General features: G+C 38.6%; 1 protein-coding gene across 4 annotated transcripts in view; it reads left to right on the plus strand.

Annotated features, from left to right (window-relative positions):
* The window catches only part of CCNY (cyclin Y), a 123,185-nt gene that overhangs the window by 93,061 nt on the left and 4,296 nt on the right, over nucleotides 1–25,828 (plus strand). For all 4 annotated transcript variants that reach the window (XM_027648389.1, XM_027648391.1, XM_027648392.1 and 1 more), the window contains 5 exons: nucleotides 733–768; nucleotides 4,593–4,650; nucleotides 4,755–4,874; nucleotides 16,409–16,575; nucleotides 21,102–21,264. In XM_027648389.1, coding sequence (XP_027504190.1) covers nucleotides 733–768; nucleotides 4,593–4,650; nucleotides 4,755–4,874; nucleotides 16,409–16,575; nucleotides 21,102–21,264 — 544 coding nt within the window. The remainder of the gene's footprint in view (nucleotides 1–732; nucleotides 769–4,592; nucleotides 4,651–4,754; nucleotides 4,875–16,408; nucleotides 16,576–21,101; nucleotides 21,265–25,828) is intronic.

Here is a 25,828-nt window from a genome sequence, read left to right on the forward strand (position 1 = left end):
TTGAGAGTAAAGCGTGAGTCGTGACTTGGAAACTGGAGGATAACCATGAGAATCCATGCCTTAATTTCCTTCCATCTCAAATGTGAATGAGATCAGTTAGTTGTGTATGTAACCAAAATCTTAACTTTCTTTGCAAAGGCTTCTTGTCCTTGTGCAGAAGATAAACAGAGATGCTTTGGTGTGTGGTTGAGAACATGAGAAATGCATAATGCACTAAGTTATTCAGGGAGTCGGCTTTCCTGAGTTAAAATAAGTAACTTGATGCCATAAAACTGCAGGAACCTCTTATTTGAGTCTGCTATGTGAATAAGTACATAGAAAGACAGACAAAAGTTAATGAATTTAAATATAAAATCATAAGCCAATGATGATTCAACATTTCATGTTAGGCCTGTGATGCTTTATCTTCAACCTTGGAAGTCAGTAGGAGTTTTATCATTAACGTAGTGGAGTAGGGAAGGTACGTGCAACTTGATATGTGGAATATGAGTATTTTTGTAAGGTACTCAATTACCAGTAAAAAGGATGCATGCACTTGAAGTGTGCTGAACAAATACTATAAAATTGTCTGTTTACAGCAGTTTTCCTCATATCTAACAGTGAACAAAAGAAAACAGACTGTTGAGCGTACTGTTTGTCATGTGTTGTGCTAGGTTTTAAATTTACATGTTAATATGACTGATAATATCATTTGACAGTCCTGAGATATTAACTCTGTATTTTTCTTTACAGCGTAGCTCTTGCAATATATTACCACATCAAAAACAGGTATGTGAATAATGGAATCTTGTACCAAAAATATCTTTTATCGTAACAAATGGACTGCCCAAGCCCTAAAGATCCATGCTTTTTTTTTCTTTCAAAATGTTTTTGGGTAGTAGTTTCCTTGATTCCCATGCTAGAAATAAGAAACATATGTATTTTATTTACATGTATTATTTTACAGAGGAAAATTAAAATTGGAGGATTAAGTACCATGAAGATCTGGAAGTACAGTTCAGCATTGAAAAACTTTGATGATTCAGTGTTTGATTTTATGTGGATTGAGCGCTTGTGCATTGTTGCTATAAGTTGCAATTATATATAGAAAAATCTGAATAGTGTCTTTCAGTTTTATATTTTTAGCTACACCTTTGTAAAGTTAACTGTGCATATCAGTGACCAGTTAGTTAATGGATTTTGAAAGAAAAACCATGAATTATAAAGTAAGGGAGACATTGCGAATGGATGTAATTCAAGAGTCCTCAGAAACAGAGCAGGTTCTGGCTTATCTCTTCTGGTGTAGTATGTTTTAGATCTCAGCTCAGTCAAGTTGATTGAAATTGAATAGAAAAATGGTCCTCTAAAAAGTAACTTGGCACATAAATGAGCTTTCTTCATGTTGAATTGTGCTTTTGTATCTTAAATTCCCTGTCCTCATGATATGTCACAGTATCCTAAAATAATATTTCCTGACATTTCTAAGGAGAGATTGTATAAATACTTTAAGTGACTTTTGTGTGCATGGCTTTTCAATTGGCCTTTTCAGAGAACTTGGCTTAGATCTTGATCTAACAAGCCACTTAGGCGTTTTTCCTTGTGGACTATAAGAAGTCCAACTAGAACAAAAGGAGTTACTCATGAGTTTAAAGTTCAGCTGGTACGTCATTCGGGACCATGTTTCAGGTCACTGGAACCCATCACACTTATTAAAACAAGGCTGACATCTCAGGAGAAATCTTTAAAAGTGCACAAGGGCAGAAAGGCTTAGGGCTTGATTCCTGCTGAAAGCTCTTAGAAGACTTTCCAAGACATCAGTGGGCCTTGGACTGAAACATGGCAATATATAAAGCAAAAGTTGGAGTGAAATCTTCTCTCAAACTTTTAATCTCATTTCCCAGGAAATGAGGCATGAGTGGTCATGCTTGGATTACTTGTTTATCCGTCTGTGGTTCCTTTTCCACGTTTTCTCCATGGTCTCTGGATTAGTTTGGTTAACTAGTCCATTTCTGCTATGCTCAACTAAATAACAGAGATCTCAAAGATAATCAAATTCCAGAGTTTTGTAGAAATAAGTTATTAAGTGCTTTGTTAAAGTATCATGCCAACTGAGTGAAAGGCTCGGGAGAATGGGGCACATTTGGAGATACAAGGGGTGAGAAACCTCAGTAAGAGCTCACGGATGAGCAGGAAGAATCCAGAGCCACAGAACATCAGTGTCATCTCATGCCAATTGCCATGGAGCTGATTTCTGCCTGCAGCAAAATATGCCCATTTGTGGGCTTGCAGAACTTGATGCAAATTTGACCTACAACTACTAGACTAGACAGAGAGACCAAACATTTATAAAATAAAGAGCCTCATGTCAGCACCTTGAAAACAAATGCCTCCTGAATGTTACCTTCTTGGGAAAGTTGCTTTCTGTCCTTTCACTTTTGGGGTGGAGAGGTTATTTATTCAGGAAACTGGTCACTGCTGCTTCCTCCAGAATGTGCCTGGGGTGGGGAGGTGCCGTGCACACACTTGAGACAGGCGGTCTTGGCAGTGATGCTGGAGCAGGACGTGTGTGTCAATTAGCAACTCTGAAATGAAGGATGTGGAATGACTGCTCTGTCTTCGGTTGTCTCTGATTTAGGAATGGAGGGACAACGTGATAACAGCACTCAGTTGTACTTGCTGCTGAAACAGCAAGAGCAAAACATATGTTCTGTTTCCTGCTATTATAGGCGAAAAGGAAGTTGTTGACGTATGTGGTAGATTGTGGGGGGTGGGGAGTATGTAACTCTTACAGAGACTCAAGGTTGATTTTGACAGAAGACGAGTCAAGCATCTGCTCTACCAGAGAAGAATTCTTTTCAGACAGTATTTAGTTGTTCCTTTTCTTCTGCACAGGAGGCTTAAAATAAGTTACTTCCTAATATTTTAAACTCTCACCAATCTCGGGTTTTTTTGAGTAACTATATGTGAAATGTAATATTTCTTCATATTTTTCCCACATTTCATTTGATTTTAACATTCTGGTTATCATTCCTTCTTTCCCCAGTGCCTCCCTATCATAGTTATACTGATCAGTTTTCTGCAACTTTTTTTGTGCTTAGCTATTCAACAAGTGGTAAAAAAACTACACTCATCTTGTTTTTAATGGAATGCATAAGTCTGGGTGAATTTTCTAAATAAAGAAACAAAATAAAATAAACTCCATCAAATTTAACCGTGAAGAATGCTTAGATCAGTCAGTAGATGGTCCAGTTTTTTTGAAAGAGGACAGTATGAATTGTAGTGAAGCTGAAAATATCTCAACTTTTATTTTAATAGATTTTTGAGGGCAATCAAATTTGCCTTAATAGCTGCATGCATCAGCTATCCTAAAACTAGGATATTATTTCTTTCTCTCTTCTCATTATCAAGGGCCATAGTTTACTGTAGCACATCAGTGATTCCAAGAAGACTACTTCTGCATTAAGATACTACCTTTTTTATGTAGGGGTATAAGAGTGGTAAAAGAGCATGGCCTAAAATCCTTGCTGATCAGGAATTTTCTAGTAATTATCCCAGTCTGTGGTGGGGTTTTGTTTGTTTGTTTCAGTTTAGGTACTCTTTTTTTTAAATGTTTATTTCCAGCATTAGCTTACTTTTTAGCAGGAAAAAAACCCACCTTCAGATATTGAGGTTTAAAGGTTAGCTGCTAATAAATACATTTTGCAGACATGAAGCCACTGTAAAACTTGTGGTTTGCATGCTCTGAGAGACACGTGCTGCTGAGTAAAGGTAGAAGACATATTCAGTGGTTTCTCTCTTAAGAACTCTATGATCAGAGTACGAGAGATGCTAAAAATAAAGATGGGATTGTAATAAGTAGTTCACATGGATGCATCTGTCCGGAAAGTGCCAGTTCTAACTGGTACTGTTACACCACTTGCTTTTGTGATTGTTAGTGTTCCTACCAAAATTACACACAACAAATACCTTATATTGCATCCTGGATGTTAGACTTGTGAAGTTGCATCAACTTGCATGCTGATATTGAGCTACAGGGATTTGAGAGAGAAAAATAGCTAAGAAAACCAATGAAGAGGAATATTATTTTGTCTGAACGTTTTGTATATGCTGCTTTTTGCTGTCAGAAATTATTAGTACAATAGGGTTTTCCAAAAAATTAAAAAGTGAAGTATGTATGTATTAACTAAAGGATTACTCTAAAAATAGCATTGCATATTGGTAAGCATTCACAATGTTGACAATAAAGGAGGAGGAGGGGTTAAGAGATTGCAAGGGTGGAGACTATGAAGTTAAAAAAAGGAGAGTAAGCTGGGATAATTTTATCACAAGTTTGTAGTAGTACTTCTTAATCCTCCCAGTAAAGACCACAGAAGTTTTGTATCGTGGGCATTGAAAGCTGAATATTGTAGCGTACTTTGTAATAGGAATTTCGTATTACACAGAAACCTTATGGCAGAATATGTCCAACTTGTATTTGAAAATCACATTTCGTCAGTGTTTCTAAGCACCCTGCAGCATGGGGTGTGTTGGAGTTTTAACAGTGCATATGTCTATGAGGGCTGTGTGCTGTTGTGTTCAGATAATGACACTGCTTTGGTTTTAATGCTTTTTAGGGACACAGACGGAAGAATGCTCTTAGATATTTTTGATGAAAACCTTCATCCCCTTTCGGTAAGTTCTCCTGCCTCTCCTTCCCTTTCATGTGAACTGTCTTTCTTTTCTTCTGTCTGCTTCGTTTTGTTTCAGTCACCTATTTGGAAGTATTTCTTCCTTAGAAATCCGAAGTGCCACCGGACTATGACAAACATGACCCGGAGCAGAAACAGATTTACCGCTTTGTTCGGACGTTGTTCAGTGCTGCTCAACTGACTGCTGAATGTGCCATTGTCACCCTGGTGAGTGTCTGAGAGATGACATCAGCCATCTGACAGACCCAGTTTTGTTCTCAAAGCCCGGGTTTGTATGATTTAATAGATCTAGGTGCTGCCAGGGAATTTTTTCTCACCATGGAGACCAAGGAGATTTCTTGATGGGAAGAGATAATACAGTTCATTTTTCTTGGGGAGAGTAAGTAATGGAAGAAGAGATTGGGTAGCATGTGACACAAAACCCAGGGTGCCCTACCAGAGTGATAATGTTCCAGGCCACTAAGGTGACTCCTAGAAAATGCAGGTGGCATAGTTGGTCAGAACAGGAGGGAATGTTAAAAGCAGAAAGGCTTCAACTTTTGGGGGTTTTGCTGTGTGTCACTGGAGCTCTCAGCAGAGACTTGGGAACAGCTGTAGGTAGTTTGATAGCACTAAGAATTGACAGGCACATGAAGGATTCGGTGAGTGACTGGGGCATGTTGGTGATGGCTCTTTTTTACTTCCACTATACTTGTCATGGGATTAACAATTGTACTCAAGTCTGAAGTTTAGCTACTTAAAAATAGCACAACACAAAAGAAGGTTCAAATTTTCAGCTGGTGTGGATCAGCATAGCAATGTGGATTGAAGGAGCTAAAATGATTTCCACCAGCTGGGAATTTCTTAATTTTCTTGAAATTTTTATCCTGTCAACTCTGACAAGTGTCTTCAGCTTTCAGGCACAATTTTGGCCATGTCCTTGACTTAGAGACTTTAAAATAACAAAATGGTTTTTTACCACTACAACATGTGGTTTCATAACAGCTTTTTTATGCATTGTAGATGGAAGAAGGGGAAATAGGAGAAGGTGGATTTTGAAGCTCAGGCCTACTCATTTCCTCTGTTAATCTATTTCCCTTGGCTTCTAAGATTAGTTGGCAGATTTTTCTCCTTCAGACAGTCAGAATGAATTGCACTAGCCAGTACAGAACAGGAATATGAGAGAAACAGGGCAAGAAACACCCTGCAGTGCTCCACCCTTACATTTTGTAGTATTACCCTACCTAGTTACTTGACCCAGCCATTACTTGTTTTCTGAAATGACATTTTGCCTGTCTCTTTTACATAATTGCACTAAGTGCTTGTCCTTCTTCCTTTTCTTCCTAAATGATTTCTGCTGGAGACAAGATATGTTGTGTGAATCAGTATGTTCTTCTGTAATTTAATTAATCCACTGTCAAATTCAGTCTTGTAGTTTATCTGTTATTCAATCTTAGGTTATTTGATCAATGCAGGCACTGTGTAGTAGAACAGGAGGGGGGCTTTTTTTTTTTAGTAGCAATATCTTCCTGTTACTGCAATACATGGAAAGTTTTTTGCTGCAAATCTTGTTAACCCAGGCATAGATTTCAATATCTTTCATTTTTAATTTCTTCCTTGCCACTTCTGGTTCTTGCGTGGTTTCCTTGTAAGTAACTCTTTTGGTGTGACTTCCAGTGAAGTATAGATGTTTTTAGCTCATTTGTTTTATTACAGAAGCAGTTTCCATGGTTGTTAGTGCTTGAAAACTTACGTGACTTGGGTTTTTTTACGCAGCACAGTGGTAACAGGAAAGTGTATTACAGCCTAGTTCTCAAAGCAGCCATACAGATGTTTACAGACAGATTTGGTGCAGGTGATCAGAGTTTACTGTTCAGCTATTCTTGCCCCTGTTTTCAGGATAATAGCACCTGCCTGACCTGTCTCTCCAGAAACCTTGAAAGTTTTCGGATGGTGTTTTACAAGTATGAAATTCTGCTGCTGCTGTTCTCAATTTCCTCTGTACTTGTAGATTCCATTTCTATTTTTGTTTGTGTCATCAGGAGGGGCCTCAGACACAGACTGTGTTGTTTCTGAAATATTCAAATGTGGAAATAAATCTATGAAAAAGCAGTGAACCCTTCCCCCCTCCCCACACTCCTGAAATCTTGATAGTATTGATGCTGCTACTCATGAACCTTGCAAGTGCTTTCAATTTTGATATCCTGTCTGGAGAAGAAGAGATCAGCATTCCCTGCTGGAGCTTATGTTTTGCCATGGTCTGGCTGCCCGTCAGAGCCATCTGATAGCTCTGTCTGCCACTTGTTCCCCCTGGGAGGGTTGCCAGAAGGCAGGAAGTGTATCTGTGGGGATCACAGTACATTTTGAACAAGATGCTACAGCTTTATCTTTCTTTCACTCACGCTAATTATTTTTAAACAGTCCTAAACACCCCTTTTTACTGCCCACAGTATTAACGTGGCCCAGGGTGTGTGGTTGAATGCACTCACTGTTTGTCTTGTACCTACCATTAACCAGGTAGAAGCAGCAGTAACAATTAGTTCTATAGCAAGTCTGTGTTCAGCACAGGAGCTGAGTAAATGTGAAACTCCAGACTGCGAGATAAGCCAGTCTCCAGCAAAAACCCGGCATTGTGTTGCTTCAAACACTTAATTAAAATATTTCAATTAAAGCCTCCACTATTACAGCAAAACCAATTTATAATTAAACAAAAAATTTAATTTTCACACAGCCTCCAGAGCTGCCAAGAGATTTCCCATACTGATAGGTAGAAAATTAAAATCTCAGGTTGAAACAATTAAGTACAAATTCACATTATTTATTTATAAAATAATACCATAAGAATAAAATCAGTTTTAAGAATCATGTTGCCAGTTTAAAGCGTTGCAGATAGCGGTTTTAATCCCAGACAATAGCTGAACTATACTCTGTGACCTGACTTCATGAGGAAAGTAATGCACATGTGTGTCTCCCTCACCCCAGAGTATTCTCACCTTTGCCAAAGCTGAGAAATGCCTTTTTCCTCTTAACCATCTCCCTAAGTGCAGAGGTGGCAAGTTGTACTTTTGTTATTCTGCTAATTGGATGGCAAATAAAAATGTGAACAGGAGTGTACCAACAGAAAAAGAGTACAGTGTTTGCATGTCAGGAGAATTAAATATTTATGCTTTGTTCTTTTGTTCTGTGAAAACAATCCTATGAACTAGACCTGAAGTGCAGAATGGTCCAGGTTTTCTGCTTTGCCTTGACATTACTTTCTGAGTTTTTTGCAAATAGGTCAGATTTAAGGTTCTTTTAATATACTTCCGTGTCCGTAGTAGTTTCAGAGAGGACACGTTTTGCATTTGCAAATATGCTGGGTCTGTATGCTATAGACTGATCAGATAAGTGATATGTAAATACATATAGTACCTGAGCTGAATTATTCTGTGAAGTTCAGAGGAGAATGCTTTTGAAATATGGTACAAAGTTCGTGCTGTACTGAGGGGATTTGATATGGGGAAATCTGAAATTTGAAGTATGTAAGAATAAATTCTCTCTATGCAAAATAGGGATTTAATTAATCCAGCCAGATGTTCCTGAGTTGTTGTAATCTTTGGTCACATTTTCAGGAAGTAGGTAAAGAGAGAGTACTTTTGAACTGTGGTATGAAAATTACTTTATTTAGGACAATTTTGTTTTCTGTGTTTAGGGGAATGGAAAAAGTTTTTTATTGATTTCCTTTTACTGGAATATTTTTACTTTTAAATGCTGATAAAATACCTTTTTAAAAATATGTATTTCAATCGACATATAAAAAAATCTGCTACTTCTCTAAAAGAAAACAAAAACACAAATGAAGGGATCAGAGTCCATAGAGACACTTGATCTGCAGCAGAGGTCCTTTTTGGGTGGCCCAATAGAACTATCAGCCCTTACATGGTGCAGGTTCCTCTGAAGACCTTGGAGTACAATGCAAAGTAATATTTGTTGCCTGGTGTGCTGCTGTCACTCTCCATCCAGTGACCACAAGGGTTCATGGGTGGTGAGAAAGGCAGAGCAATAAAACTGGTCTGTCTTGTGTAAGAAACCCATGAGGAGAGTTGTGTATATCCAATATTAGTGGTGTGTACCTTTGTCCTGGGCTTCAAGCATTCCCTGGGAGGTGGCTGAAGCCCAGCACTTGGCCACACCTGGAGAAGGTCCCTCCGTCTGTGGTGTCAATCCTGAGGCCCTTGGCAGCTGGACATGTGTCAGGGAACATTCTGGAGGAGGCCAAGAGGAACAAAGGCTTTGTAGCTGTGCTCCAGGCCTAATAGTTTGAGTGCATTTTATATGTATTATAGATATTTGTCTTAAAATGAATAAATTGCGGGGCAAACCTGGAGATATGTGACCTTTCTCTCTGTTCCATTAGTGTTCCCTGTAATTATCTACAATAGTATTTAGCAGTTGTTCACATTTTTTCAGAATTTTGTGACTGCTTTTGTTACTTCTTTTTACCATTTGGTCTCAAAAATAAAAATGGGAGGAATTTGCAAGAACCATGATGATGTGATGTCCTTTTCCACCAAATGGATGGCACCAGGCCTTTGTGGAACATTTTAAATGCCCAGCTGGGCAATTGCAAAGCACAGTTATTTCTGGAGAGTCGTGGTAGGGAACTGGCTGATTGCATAAAACAGAGCATATGGCAATTTAGTGATTGGATTAGAGCCGTGATTTGGCTATATGAGACCCACTACCAATTAGAATCTTTTCCGTATAGATATTGTTTTAGTTTCAAGGCATTGTGACACACTGAAGTTTTCTCATTAAAGCAAGAGGACTGTGTATTTCTCCATGATCTGTTGGGATGGAAATATCTTTATTAGTTACTCTGTGCTCCTGCAACTTACAATGTGGGTTACCTAGTGAGGGAGGGAATGAGGTTTTTGCAAATACAGACTCATTTGTATATTCTCAATTATGGTAATTAAAACATCAAAAACATTGTCTCCTTTCTGTCAGTGTAAATCAAGTGAGAAATAATTAAAGCCACCAGAGTTTTATTGGTAAAATAGAGATAGAATTTGACATAAAGCCATATAAAAACCACATGAGAGAAGATAGTGCTTTGTTCTTTCTGCTGCCTTAAAATTCAGAATTACTCTAGTAATGTCAGTTATGTTCTTCAGTGATTGCCCACTTAGTGTGCTGAGACTCCCTGTCAGCCTCCTTGGAGGAACACACAACTTCTGACCTCTCCATGTGGCATCACAGGAAATTCTAGTACTGCAGATAGATATAATCACAGAATAATTTAGGTTGGAAGGGACTTCTGGGGGTCATGTGTGGTTTGGCCTTTTCTTGAAGCACAGCTAGCTGGTTCAGGCTGACCTGTTGAGTTCTGAGTTTCTCTGAGGACAGAAATTTCATAACCTCCACAGAAAACCTTCTCCACTGTTTTCGGGAAGCCTAAAAAAAGAATAACGGTATTTTAGGTGCTTAGACTGCAATTCCAGTGTGGTAAGTAGGGTGTTGGAAGTTAATGTTGAAGAGCTTCAAAATGATGTAGCAAAGAGATACAAAACTTCTATAAGAACCCCATAGGTTTTAATAAAATTTGATTTTTTTTTGTGATTGTGAAATATTGAAGTGAAATGATTTGACGCTTTCATATTTGTGTATATCCTCCTGAAGGGGAAAAAAAGAGAAAGAAACCTCCAGTATTTTAACTTTTCTTTCTACTTGAATGTATTATATAATATCCAAAATCTGCTATAATGCCCTCTGAGATGGGAAACATGAGATGCTGTTTCACACTAATTAAAACTGAACTCTTCAGTGCTATCTTTAGTTTTCATTTTCTTCAAACGATTTATGTTCTGTTGATTGGGATGTTGTGTAACCAACACTCTGCTGTCCAGGATCATGGAGAGCCTGACATCCTAGATAACTGGGACGACACTGGATACTGTGGTTAGATGTTATTAGTCCAGGATGGATTCATCCAACTGCAAATAATCACCCTGGGGATTAGTTCAGGCTTAGCAGTGGCCCTGCTGGAGCAGCGCTGCTGGAGCTTGGATGCTCTTGCTGATCCTTTTAGTTTGTGCCATGTTACAGTTCTGTGTTTGGATAAAAAAAAAAGCCTCTCAGGACTAGTGGTTATGATGGGTGGCTAAATGCCATTCTCCACCATGCCACTGCAAGTCCAGGTCCTGGGAGTCAAGATCAGAGGCATCCAAACTAGGTCAGCATGGAGTTGTTTCAGGTCTGGAAGATTTATGAGCTCAAGGTATGTGCTGAAACAAATTAGTTCAGTACCTCTGGATCTGAAATGGCTTTGGAAGCCATTCAGCTACATTCCTGGGCTGCTGCATCTTAATGAACCTCTCCAGAGTTCACTGAACTCAGAACCAGTTTGGGATTATCTATACCCATGGAGTGGTAATTTTATTTAATTAGTAGAAATAAATTCTTTTTCATTCAGGTAAATGAATTCTTAACAAAGGCAAATCACCAAATTGGTTTCGCTTATGATTAAATAATAGTTTGCTGATACTCCAAGTATAAAAGTCAGTAATTGAGAAATCTTGGTGTGAGTCTGTGGAAAGAGATGGAAAATAATAATCCAGTTTGCTCTTCTGAAATCTTAACTCTGTGCAGTGTATCTTCTGACCTGTGCTCAGTTATTAAAATGTCTCCAATGAGGTGCAACTGTTGTCCATCAAAGCTTGTTAGACTGATAGTCATGTAGAACCATGTGGTTCATTTCCAAATGCAGTAGACTAATAATGGAGGTATCAGACTCTGAGATATTGAGTTTGTAAGTAAAAATGTATTGATAGACCATTGTCCACTGGCATTTTCCCAATCAGAATTGCATTTTCATTTCACCTAGGAATTAAATTGTGGTAAAAATGAGATTTGAATATTTTAGTGTTGTTGATATTAATACTGGGTTGTATTTGTTCTTTGCAAGCTGGGAAAAATTCAGAACGATATGTTGTTTGACTGAAGCCACTGAAAGTTTTTGCTAATGTCACATCAGTAACTTTAGTCTATATAAGTAGTCTTGTTACCATTCTGTAAAAGTTATATAAACATATAGTCATAGAAGTTAGTGGGCAATGATAAGTGTGATGAAGATGGGTCTTGGATGCTATTAAAGTGTTTGAGCAGAACTAGCTGTTGAATTAAGGCAGAATAAATCTATGTCTTTTGGGAATTCAGCTTTTGAATGTTTAATAGAGCAGTATTGAAAAGTTTTGCCACAAAAGCTTACTTCCAGGCACTGCAAAGGATGAAGTAAATTGAAGAAAAGTAACAATGTTGGAACAGCTTCAATTTGTTTTAAGCTTTAGTTCCATTTTTGGGCATGGATAGAGCTGTTAAAGGTGGGTGGAGGCAAATCATATTTTAACTTCTAGATACTAAAAGTTCATTAGTTCTAGTTCTGTAAAGGAATGCCTGCCAAAATAATCCAGAAGACAGGAGGTCCTCAGACTTTGTTAAAAAAAAAAAAGAAAAAAGAAAAAAAAGTGTTTCTTACACTGTTTCTTCTGCATTTTTTTGTCTTTTGCATTTAAGTAAATTTTTTGTAGCATTCTGGGATGCAAGTTGTAATATTCTTTTCTACTGTGATCTTTTAAAATTTGCATTATTATATGACTTCATGGTATCTAGCTCTAAAGGAATGTAGAAAGTGTTTTGCTCTTGAAAATTAAACAGGTGAAATTCATTACAACAGGCAAATACACTGAACCACATAGTACACTCAGAATCCCAGTCTGACACAAACCCCGTATTTAAGAAAATGACCCCTGTGTTTAAGACACTATTCAATGTGTAGACATAATTGCATTACAAATGGTATTTCCACATCTCACATTTACCATTACAGGGACAACATTTTCAGTGAATTTTTTTTTTTTAAATGAGATGGAGCATGTCTGCCTGCATGTGTGGGAAGACTGGCTGGCTTTTGCCAGCAAAAGCAGGTGGTGTTCTCCCACCAGCCACGAGTTTGTTTGGGATGAGTAGCGTAGTGACTAACCACCCCACCAGCCTTCCTCTTCAAACAGGCTGAGAGCCACCTGGCCCTTCTCCAAAAGTCTGTACTGATTCAGCACATCTTTGCAGCACCAGAAGCATCCTCTTCAGTAGTGAGTGCAAGGCAGACTCTGCCTGTCCTACTCTGATATCCCATCAGTGGTGCTTGGGCTGATACTACATCCCACTAGGGCCTTGTATATTGAAATGCTCTGAGATGAAACCAGCAGTCAAGAGCTCCATTTGTCAGGAATAATGAACTTTGGCACATCTGCATCGGAGACAGAGCTCACCTGGCTCTGTGTATGCTGCTGTTAAAAGGTTGTTCTACATCAGCAGGGTGAGAGCTCAAGTATGTACCAGCCTAAATTTCCCTGTCTGCAGTCAGTGGGTTCTCTCCAAACTAGAGCTAGAGAGAGCTAGAACAAAGACTCTGTGTGGCTGAGTGAGCTTGTTTGAAAGTTGAAGAAATACACTAATATCTCAAAGATAATGCTGATGCTGTCACAAGTCCTAGATTACAGTGAATTCCCAAATTAGCTGAGGACGTTGATAAACTTTTGCGAAGGTTTGCTGCAAGAAGTCTTAGCTTTTTCTGTTTTCTCTTACTTGAACACATGCAGTTAAAACCTAAGACTGAGTCAAGGAGGCTGCAGAAAGTGAACAAAAGAAAATGCTCTTTTAGTAATTACAAGAAAGGAGTTGAAAGTTACACTAAGTGCCTTTCTGCTGGAGAGCTATTTATCATCTTCAGTTTTATCCAAGGATGATACAGAGCCTCATTGCAGCAAACAGTATATCTGGAGTTAAGCCCAAGTTCTCACCAAGGAAGCAAGAGCAATTATTCACATCCCTCAGCATGCTATTGGAAGATGCATCAATATGGTAATGAAGGTGGTGTAGAAATAGTGTCTTATCAAGCTCCTATTTAGTTTCTAAAGCTAATTTCTCAAGTATGCGCTGATGCGAAAATAGTGGCAAGTTCATGCTCCCTTTTTACTGAGATGTAAGTTCATCTGCCATCCTGAGGGACCTTGACAGGCTTGAGATGTGAGCCTCTGCAAATACATTCAACAAGGCCCAGTGCAAGGTCCTGGATCTGAGTCAGGGCAATCCTAAGCACAAATACAGTCTGGGCACAGAATTAATGGAGAGCAGCCTTGAGGAGAAGTACTTGGGGGGGTGTTGCTTGAGGAGAAGCTCAACATGACCCAGCAATGTGCACTCACAGCCCTAAAAGCCAAATGTGCCCTGGGCTGCATCAAAAGAGGTGTGACCAGCAGGGCAAGGGAGGTTATTCTGCCCCTCTGCTCTGCTCTGGTGAGACCCCACCTGGAGTGCTGCATCCAGCTCCAGGGTATCCAACGTAAGAAGGGCATGGATCTGCTGGAATGAGTCCAGAGAAGAGTAATGATGATGATCAGAGGGCTGGAGCACCTCTCCTTGTGAAGGTGGGCTGAGAGAGTTGGTGTTCAACCTGGAGAACAGAAGGCTCCAGGGAGACCTTATAGCACCTCCAGTACTTAAAGAGGGTTTACAGGAAAGCTGGAGAGGAACATTTTATGAGGGCTTGTAGTGATACTACAAGGGCTATAAATAGCTTTAAACTGAAAGAGGGTAGAGTTAGAATCATAGAATCAGCCGGGTTGGAAGGGACCTCTGAGATCGTCAAGTCCAACCCTTGATCCACTACCACCGTGGTTACTAGACCATGGCACTGAGTGCCACATCCAGTCTCATCTCAAAAACCTCCAGGGACGGAGAATCCACCACTTTCCTGGGCAGTCCGTTCCAATGCCTGCTTACCCTCTCTGTAAAAGAATTTCTTCCTAATATCTAACCTAAACCTCCCCTGGCAGAGCTTAAGACCATGCCCTCTTGTCTTACTGATGCTGCCTGGGAGAAGAGACCAACCTCCACCTGGCTACAACCTCCTTTCAGGGAGCTGTAGGGAGTGATGAGGTCTCCCCTGAGCCTCCTCTTCTCCAGGCTGAACAACCCCAGCTCCCTCAGCCTCTCCTCATAGGACTTGTGCCTTCACCAGCCTTGTTGCACTTCTCTGGACCTGCTCCAGCACCTCAATATCCTTCCTGAACTTAGGGGGCCAGAACTGGACGCAGCAGTCGAGGTGTGGCCTCACCAGGGCTGAGTACAGGGGAAGAATCACTTCCCTGGTCCTGTTGGCCACACTGTTCCTGATCCAGGCCAGGATGCCATTGGCCTTCTTGGCCACCTGGGCACACTGCTGGCTCATGTTCAGCTTTCTGTCAATCCAAACTCCCAGGTCCCTCTCTGCCTGGCTGCTCTCCAGCCACTCTGTGCACTGCAGGGGGTTGTTGTGCCCAAAGTGGAGGACCCGGCCCTTGGCCTTGTTGAAGAAAATCTTTACTGTGAGGGTGGTGAGACACTGTAACAGGTTACCTAGAGAAGCTGTGGATGCCCCATCCCTGGAAGGGTTCAAAGCCAGGCTGGATGGGGCTCTGAGCAACCTGATTTAGTGGAAGGTGTCCCTCCCCACAGCAGGGAATTGGAAATAGATGGCCTTTAAAGGTCCCTTCCAAGTCAAACTATTCTGTGATTGTGTCTTTCTTTGCAATGTAATTCTCATCTGTTTACTTTTTTTCTCTAAATGCCTTTGAATTTGAGCCCACACAAAATCCTTACTTCGTTTTCTTTTTTCTTTTTTTTTCCTTTTTATTTTTTCTCTCTTTCTAAACTAGAGCTGCATGTAAGAAAGGATGTTATTTTCTGATTTTTGTATGTTTTTTGTATCTGTAGATGTGGAGTATTCATTAAAAAAATCTACTAAAACTGGATGTGAAAAGTTGAAATTTAAAAGGTTTTGCATTTACAGTAAGAAGTCAAAATCTGCACTGATGTGAAGCAAATTAATTTCATTTCCTAATTTGAGTGGCATGATATTATGGCTTCCATAGGCTTTCTGCTTATGATGCTGCCTGTGTTAGCACAGTGTGTTGCTTTAAATAAGTTTTTTGCTTTCCAAGGAAAATTCCAAGGAATACTGTTTGTTTGTAATTCAAGGAGCAGTTTTGCTTGGAAAGATTACAAGTTGTTTTGTGCAATATAGAGTGTAAGGGGGTTGCTTACACAGACTGCCTGGAAGACAAAAGGCAACCTTTTACACAGAACCTTCGGGTAGTGCAGACTCTGGGGAGATCCATGTGCAGCCTTTTTACTGAGCACTGTGTTTCTGTGGTCTCCCAAAACCAAATTTTGTACATCAAAATCTTCTCAGAGTGATGCTCTAAAGAAAAAGACAAACCTCCATTTTTAGTAATGGGCTTGACACATAATTTAGAACTTGTAATTTTGTGCTTAAATACTGTTTTGCCTTCCTTGCGAAGAAAAAGAAATTTTTGAGCGATTAGTGATATTTTGTTTAAAAGTATTATAAGATAACGGTAAGGTTTTCTTCAGCATTAGGGTGGCAGGCAGGAGCAAGTCACAGCTAAAGAAGAAATGCTGTATTCAGGAGTCTGACATCTGGCCTTTTGAAATGGTTAATAGGATCAGAAGGCAAAGGCCAACTAAAATGGATTTATCACATCCAGTTATGAACTTGTCGTAATGTATACATTCAAACTTATAACTTTTATAATAAAAGAATCTTCTTGAGACCAGATTACTGTCTTAAAATTGAGTGTGAGTTTGTGAGAATAGTTTTCTTATCCATTTATACTTAATATCAAAATAGATCAAGTCTTGATTTTAATGTGTTTCCACAGGTATATCTTGAAAGACTTTTAACTTATGCAGAGATAGATATTTGTCCAGCAAACTGGAAGCGAATTGTACTGGGGGCAATTCTGCTGGCATCCAAAGTTTGGGACGACCAGGCAGTGTGGAATGTGGATTACTGCCAGATCCTGAAAGATATCACGGTCGAAGACATGTGAGTGCAGTTTGTTTATCTTTGTCAATGAATGCCAAGATCTGTGTGTATGAGGGTGACAGGAAGTTCTTTCATAAATTATATGAAGTTTGTATATTTGTGTTGTATCTAAACATGGTAAATGCTGATAGATGGCATGAGGTCTACTTGGCAGCCGCTTACATGAAAGACATGAATTATTTGTGTTTTCTGGTTGAAGTGTATTTTACCACTGGATGTTCATGCACAGTAATGAAGACAGATTTGCAGAATATTTAAATGTATGATTTGACAAAAATGCCCACGTCCAATGGGCCTGCATTTATTCACTTCAGCATCATTTACTGTCATGCTAATTTTCCATACAGACAGTAGATAAACATGTAAAGCAGGAAAAAAACTGTGATCCTAATGACCCTTACATAATCACCCACTTATTTATTGCCATTTTTCAAAATTGGTGCTTTTGGATTTTGAGGTTTTTTCCCTCCTGCATCCTGCTGGATTAGTTTCCAAGGTGTTAGAAATACATTATTTTAAGTTGCAAATATGAAAAAATTCCATTTTTCCATTTTTTAATTAGATGGCATTCTTAAGTGCGTATTTTAACAGCATAGAGAATTCTGACACGTGGCTGGATATTCCAGTCTTATTGAGGGTACATTCCAACAGCAATAGAAAAATAACTGTAATAAGAACAGATACAATTAATATCATAATGTTCACAAATACTAGAATGAGTCTTCAGTAAATAGTCTAGTGCTTTTTGGTTTGGTGGGTTAACAGGTGTTACATATGTTGGCTGAAGTGCCCTGAGTGACAGGCTGTGCACATTTTCTGAGATGCCCTCACCTGAGCTGGTGTGTGTGTGAGAACAGTGCTGGAAGGGCTGCAGCTGGAATTGGCACTGGGATGGTGCTGGGGGTGGCTGATCCCTGCAGCTTGTGTATTCAGAGAGTGATGTTTCCAGTCTACTGGTGCACCCCTTTTTCATAAGAACCAGTAATAATAAAATTATTAAAAATATGTTTTAGTACAGTATCTACGTGTTTCAGAGCTCTTTGAAGCAGAGCTAAGTATCTGTAATGAAAACTATAGAGACTTATCTGTGCTTTAGCTCACTTCAGTCAGGATCACAGCCAATGGAGAGAGGTTGTTGTGGATAACCCCTCTGGGAGGAGGTTAAGGAGGGAAGTATCTGAGAAGAAATGTTTATGCAGACAGAATGTTTTTTGAATCTCGGTTTGCAATCTCAGAGCAGTGAAAGGCCAAGTGTTTCTGCTACAGCAGCCCTAATTTAATTTCTTACTATTTTGCTGTATGTCAGTTTTATAGCTGGTCTAAAAATGATCTGTAAGGGAAAGGTTGAATGTTAGGAGTCAGCTGATTGTTTTAAATTAAGCATGCTCATGCACTGCTAGATAAGTCTTATAAATTCTGAGTAGCTGTCATTGCTCAAGCATTAGAAAAGTTGTCTCTAAATCTTGTATTAACAAGAGATTTGTAATAAGGTGGATGGTTTTTTTCCCCGAGTCAAAATGAAAAACACAATGCAAAACACTTACATTACTATGGTATACTGTAGATACTTTCATTAGTTTGGGGGAAAGCTTGCTTCAAGATAGAGGTAGGAAATACCACATAATGCCATTTCAGTATCTGTTTTAAAACATGTAAGCTACTTTAAGAATGGCTGATGGTGCTTCTTTTCTGACATAGCCCAGACAGAATGAGGTTTACAGAATAAAAGGGGGAGAGGGAAATAATAGGGACAAGAACCAAAATCAGGCCCTTCACATTTCTGTGTGCAATATTATTCCATGCAGAATAATTTGATAATGCTTCCTTTACTGTTTGTTTCCTAAATGATTTTTCTAAATTACTTTTTCCCTTGATCCTTTTCATGCTTTTGAGTTCTTAGTAGCAATAAGAGTCTCCCTCCATTCGCTCCTCCTCCAAGGCAAATCTCATTGCTTTTAAAGTATTTATGAAGCTGGGACATGACCTGAAGTGCTGAAAAGCTTGAAGCAGAGTGACAGGTTAGACTGTGCCATATGACAGTATTAATTAGAATGGTTATAAGTGTGAGTTTTGAAATTGCTGATTCTCAGGACTTTTCTTGAAGGCAGGTGATGAGTCATACTGTGGTGGTGTGAAAGGAAACAGAAAAAGAGGTTATTGTTTTTGACAAACACATGTGATGGTGCTACTGTTCTAAGTTGCACTCGAGCTATATAACACCATTACTCACGTGGCAGACCCATATTAACATCGACCCTCTTTCTGTGCTGCAGCTAAGCCAAAGTCCTTGTCCTTAAGGTTTTTAGCTTCTTAACCTTTTCTTAAAGATTTTGGGGTTCTCACAAACTACAGAACCAGAAACTTTTGGGGAGCCTGAGCTCTCTATATGGTACTTGGTGATCTGGTTCACGGGCTTTATGTTTAGGGCTCCTTGTGACTCCTCCAGCGAAGCTGTTGGTGCTTGTTGACTTGGTGCTTATATTCCTGCTGCCAGTTTTTCCAGTTTTTTCCCCCTGCCCATCTGTGGTGTGTTGGATTTTTTCCTTCTTTCTTATTTTTCAGGTAGTTGGTGCAGTACAGTATGATGATTTTGAAATGTCTAGCTCTAAGCAAGAGGGGGCCTTTCATTGTACTAGTAAGACAGAAGAAGAGCTCTACATCAAAATCTTCAGCTGCTGTGAATCTTTCAGCATAAGTGTATCTTGCAAAACATGGTGCAGACCTTTCAGTGTTTTATAGGTCAGCATCAGTACAGTGAACTGTGCCTAAAAGCTAGTAGAGAACTTGGGAGTAGTGAAGTGCAGTGGGCATCTGTAGTCCTGTATGTAACTTTACATTGAATTTCTGTGTGAATTTGAGGAGTGCCTCAAGAAAGCACATGCTAAAGTAGTCTTAGGTAGGTGTATGGTGGAAGAGGGATATGGTGGTTAGTTAAATTACATTAGTTCAAATAAAAAATATTTGGGGTTTTTTTTTGTTTCTTAGCTGGAGTTAATCTGCTGACTTTCAGATCTGGGAGTTAGGGGATAGTAAGAATCTGAGACTATGTATTTTCCTTACAGATTTGAGGGTGCTCTTCAAAAGTGGTGCAGTTGATGTCTTTTGCCATTAAAACAGGCTTTGTGTTATCCATTAATGTAGACCCTTAGGCTTAACTTGCAGAAAATACAATCTTGGCAGTATAAAAGATAATATTCTGTATTTGTTCATAGACATCTTAAAATATAATTTTTTTATTTGGATTTTTTAAAAACTGCAATCTTCAGCAATGTGAATTCATGCCAAAGAGTCCCTATCTAGCTCTTAGTTAGTCTTTTAATGTTAATTAATATTTATCATTATGTAAACATAGAATTTTGGCAGAGAGAGAGTGAGGATAAAGAAGGACAATGATTATGATGTAAGAGTGATATAAGAGTAAAGAGGGAGAAGAAGAAAAATCATTCATTGTTGAAAAACTACTGTGCCAGTACTTTTTATCCTCAGATCCTTCCTCTTCTATTGCCAGCTGTGCAACCTCTATTGCACATTCCTTGCACACTTACACAGCAGTCAAAATGTGACTTAAAAGCAATATCAGAGTCAATGCCTACTGGTAACAGAGCTGTGCAGTCACTGTGCTCTTCAGCAAACATCTTTCAGCACCCATTTATCTTTTTTATTTCTCGTATCTTGAAGTCACTGATTTAAATATATCATGTGTCCCTGCATAAATATTATGTAGGATATCTAGTTACTGTACAATTGATGAAAATTTCCATTCCTTAATTTTGTTGGTCGGCTTATTTCTCAACATACTTTTTAAGGTACCGGTGTAGGTAATAACATATTGCTATACTAAAACTTTACAGAGTGGGAGCTCAAATAAAACCTCTCTTCCTATAAGGTATTTTGACAAACACATTTGTTTTAGGTGCTGGAAAAGAAATAATCACCACTGTGAATTTTGGTTCTGCATCTAAGGGAAAAATTGCTTTATTCTGTTCATAAAAAGAGTATGCTGAAAAATTCAGGTTTCCTGTGACTAATTCTAAGTGATTGATTATGAAAGGCTGAAGGGAATAAATAAGTTCTCCAGTAATTTAGGTGTTAGAAAAATGTACACCATTTATAAGACATGTCTGACAAATTTAGGGCATGTGTATGTGTTGTTTTGGCATAGCTGTGTGTGCAGACCCACCTAGTGGAGGTACAGCAGAAACTACAAGAACCTTTTTTCCTGCTAGATTTTCTTTCCCAAACTGTATTAACTAAACTGATAGAGGTACCCCTTCCACTAGCAAAAGTTTGTGCCTGGACTTGATTGGCATCACAGTAGCAGCTGCAAGGTGCAGCATCTCTGCTATTCCTCACTGGCATACATACACAAATAGAACTTGGTAGGGTAGGTCAAACCTTGGGCTGGGATAATTGCATCTGGCAAGAATAAGAAATGAACTTGGTTTATACTATTTGCAGTTTAAAGTAAAATTACATTCTGAATGCTTAGTCTGAAACATGTCTTCACATTTATCTTCTTTCTGCAGGAATGAGCTGGAACGCCAGTTTCTTGAGCTGTTACAGTTCAATATTAATGTTCCCTCCAGTGTTTATGCCAAGTATTATTTTGATTTGCGTTCCCTGGCAGAAGCAAATAACCTGAGTTTTCCTTTGGAGCCCCTCAGCAGAGACAGGGCATATAAACTTGAGGTAAGACACTTTCTTTTTAAAATGCTCAGTGTGAAATATATAGGGGAATTTGGAACTTCTGTGTTGTTTCTCCCTTCTTCATCTTTTCCCAGATACTCCCATGACATATTAGAGTATTTTGTGCCCTATTTTCATCATGTTTTTATTAGTGCCTTGAGTATTTCTGGCTGTGGGGACAGCACTTGACTGAATTTGCTTCATACCTTGTCTTGCTTTCCATTTCTTTTTCAATTGCAGTTGTCTGTATTGGCCTTGTGAAAGTACTCACAAATTTTATCATAACTCTATTCACAGTCTAGTTTTGTGTGTTCATTTGGTTTCTTAAAACCGATTATCTACCTTAAAGGACAGAATATTAACAAGTGTTGCTGCAAATAGCTATTCCATGTTCTTGTTATCTGCTATTGATTCACTTCATGTGGATCCAAGTCTGTTATCTCCTGTGTTGTTTCTCTCAGTAATGGCAGAACAGAAATGAGCACATGCCTTTAGTGAATAAATCATGACTGCTTATGAGACCTGAATATACCATATGCCAAAAGCACTGTGTTGGTCTAGGCCTGTGAAATGCTGGGCACTATACAGAATACCCACAGACACAGGAGGAATTTAATTCATCAGCTAATTGTGGTCCTTTGCAAGACTGGAATATACTTTTCCTGATTTTTCTGGTATGCTTCTCAAGGGCATTATTGCACGAGTGTGTGGACATTTCGTTGCTAATTTTGAAGATTTTCATTAGATGCTGACTGCTTTTAACATAACACGTCTTTAATTACATAACATCTTTGCACTAGAGGTTGTTTACCTTTGGTTTAGAGTGAGCTTTGCATGCTCTGAAATTCCTAGTGCTCCTGTAAAACAAGCAGGCAGTACTGTGCACATTTTTGTGGGGGGAAATGGTGCGTGGGAATGTTAATTGTCTTGTTTGTGACTTCAGTGGGAACAAGAAGTGTTGGAGAAAGAATCAAAGCAAATTTCACTAGATTTCTCATTCTTTCTAAATATTCTTTCTAAATTTCACAGGTAGCTCCAATAAGAATGTAACTTAATTCTGTGTATGGAGTGTGATCTAAATTTGCATCAGATTCTCTAATATATTAAAGAGAATATTAAAAAAAAGAAAAATAATTTGGATTGTAATCTTAAATGAAAAAGAGGAGAGGTGATTTATTAAGGCATGGGGGTCTTGATAATAAATGCCATTTCATATCTTAAAATTAAATGAATTACTTTTTGATTTAGCACGCAGTTTCTTAACACTGTCAGTCTATATCACATAGTGTATAACAGCAAGTTACAAATTAAGGTGACAGTGATAGCTCCTAAAACCTTAGAAGAAAAGAAAAATAGGAAATGACTGTAAATACCCGATGAATACTGATGATTCTTCTGTACTAACTAAAGAAAAGGCATATTTAAAATGAATTAATTGAATATTTTTTCAATAAACCTGTATTATTAAAAATTTCCCCGTGTTGAGGATGCTTTGTACTGCCAGCAGAAATTGGCTGAAAATAACCCTGCTAGTCAGAGGATGTCTTCAGGGCAGAGAAAGAGTATCTGCTGTAAAACCAACTTGGTCTGCCACCTCCTTGCCTCTGTTCTGTGGCCAGAAGGGAGGGAACTGCCTTGTTCCCTGGCAGTGCTTGGTTGTCATTAGTGTGCCCTTGAAACTACTTGACAGCATAATTTATAGCCTAGTTCCCTGAACACAGTTAAGCATTTAGCTTGCCAAGAGTTATCAAAATGCATTTGCAGCACTTCTCTGGGTCTCTTGTGTGCTGTTCAGACCAGAGTTCTCCGTTTTTAAAGCAGTTGCTTGGATTGTCAAGTGGAGTAGATGTAGTACCACACAGGCTGTGATATTTTTGATACTGAGGGAAAAGCTGCAGTCTGTGATGAAAGACAGCAGCCTTGTAGCAAATGTACACATGCAAGTGGAAGGATTTGCCCTGTCTGGTAAACTGAAAAGACCTTGCTCAGTCCCAAGATTTAAAGCAACTTACTGACATGGGAGATCACAAAAGGTCTTGCATAGAGAAATGGTAATATTATTATGCTTTTTTTGCTACTTTTGCATTTTAAAGCTATTTTATGTATCTAGAGCAAGAGTATTAGATCTGACGTGCCAGAATCTGCATTACAATTTCTGCAAACATCATGAGGTTGACACAGCTGTGATAAAAAAAAAACGCCTTAAGAAGACCACGGGCAGTGCTAGTGAATACTGTTCCTCATCAAATGGAAATGTTGGAAAAGATCCATTAGCTTAGAGGTGTTATGAGACATTGCAATACTTGTTAAAAATTACATCGCTTTCTCAAGCATCTGCAGTGGATGCTTTTCCTTATTGATGTTATTACAGTTGTCACTTAAGAAGCAGCTTTGTCTTTTAAATGACTAAATGACAGTAATTTTTTCTTACCTTTCATTAGTCTGTGGACTAAAGTGTCCTGGAGTTGTTACACCAGTCCACCTAGTAGTCAGAAACCATTTTTACGACCCTTCTTGGTTTTTTTCCTGTTGTATGGAATCAAGCAAGTTAAAAATGGCAAATAACCTTTTATTACATCATCTACTCTGTCTACCTGCCAGTGCAGTTTGTTCCAACCAGCATATGTTGTAGTGTGTTTTCTTCTTCCTTTTAATTATGTCAAATGTCAAGGCTTCCTTTGCTTCTCCTGAGGACTGTTTGCTAATATGGGAGATTTTTCTGCCAGGAAGGTTTTGGATGTCCAACCTTAGTCCACTATTTTGTAATTTCCTACTCTCACACTTGGTTATTATCCCATGTGCTGAGCTAAATATGAGTCAGATTATCCTCTTCAGGGTAAGTACACAAAACGTGCCTACCCTACTACTGCTTGTGATCTTAGCACTGTGCTTGTTTCAAGGCTGGATTTTGTAAGAGCATTCATTAGTGCTCTCCCAGTTTAACTGTATGTTGTCTGAGTTAGGATGGTACTTGAGCACATAGTTCATACCCTTTGAAATACATGCTATATTGTCTTGGCCCTAAGAGATACAGTTCTATAGATCAAACAGACAAAAGAATGGGAGAAAAATATGTAAGTTACAAGTAGAGAAGTGTCTTTATATCTCTTCAGCTTCGCAGTATCATAGTGACTGATTGCAGTCTTGTGTGTTTTGTATGTTCAGATCCCTCTTATCCAAGAAGCAAAGGGAAAGCAAAACAGAGAGCAAAACTCGCCTTCTCTTTTGTTAAGAATAACCAATTGCTTTTTCTTTCATGCTCTATAAATTAAGAAGAACCACCACCATAACAATACATTTTCTTCTTATAGAACTTTTCCAGACTTGGTGCTGCCTGTCCCTGCTGTTTTCTCTGGTTTTTCAATTAGTGGAGGCTGTGCAGCACTCACAGTTGTGTGCCTTTGTGCATTCCTGGTAGTGAAGCCATAGCCAGCCATGCTGCTTTCCTACCCTGCACAAACGTGCATGCAGCCAATATTTACACTACTACTACTTACTACAACTACTACTACTACTACTGCCATTCTCCCACCTCCTTTCACCTTACTCATCCCCTTCCCCAGTGACGAATTCTCATCTGGATTCACATAACTCAGCGGAGGAACTGACTTTAGTTCTGTGTGCATGTATATAATGGAAGAATATATATGTATTCATTCTAGCTGATTACATATATTTCAGTCAATTCCAACAAAATTTCACTTGATGGAATAGTGTTGCTGTTTTAAATAATGTTTTGATTTCATATGAGAAATGGTCCCTTGCAACTGTCAAAAAATATTTTTTTCCTAGCAATAAAAGCAGCAGAAATCAGATGACAGAAAGGTGTTTATAAGCTATCTGGATATATTTAACTGAAAGACAATAATAAATATTTACAGTTTTCTGCTTTTGTCTTGTTTCCCCATATGTTACTCTAAAGTTGATTAACTACCTTGCCCAATAGGCTCCAAATGTCAATTCTGTAAATTACTTGCAAATGAAGAGGTACCTTTAGGTTCAGAAGTGCTTTAAGTGGGAGTCACTGTGTTTCTTATCCATACAATTAATCAGCATAACCTAGAGATTCAAAATATTAAATGCCACTTCCAAGCAAAATTTCATTTTGTCTGACCAAGTCCCAGAACAGAAGTTTTCCTGTGAAGCAGGCAATTTTGAAGTGATTTCCTTCTCTGACTATTTGATGCCTAAAGTAGTAGTCTGATTGGCAGCAAAAAGAAGCTGAGTTCCACCTCAGTGTACCTATCTGTCAAGCCATACCTTGGGACATTATTTCATGAATAAACACTTTTGACCTATTGAATTTTAAATCCAATTGAATCACATAAACTCTTAGTCCATTAAGTTCCTGGTTAAATGAAATAAAATGTTATTAAGCAGTTTTAAGTGAGTTAAATTATGGTCTAAAAGGCAATATGAGTATTTGTGTTATTTTATTCTCTTGTTCTCTTCATGTGCACCGTGAAAGAAAACTGTGTTCAAGTCTTAATAAAAGGAAATTCAGTTTTCAACTGAAAAGTAGTAATTGGTCTCTTAGTGGTGGTGGTAGTTTTTATTGTTTTGCGGG

This window comes from Corapipo altera, unplaced genomic scaffold, assembly GCF_003945725.1.
Source record: "Corapipo altera isolate COAL_440 unplaced genomic scaffold, ASM394572v1 47, whole genome shotgun sequence".
Taxonomy (NCBI): Eukaryota; Metazoa; Chordata; class Aves; order Passeriformes; family Pipridae; genus Corapipo; species Corapipo altera.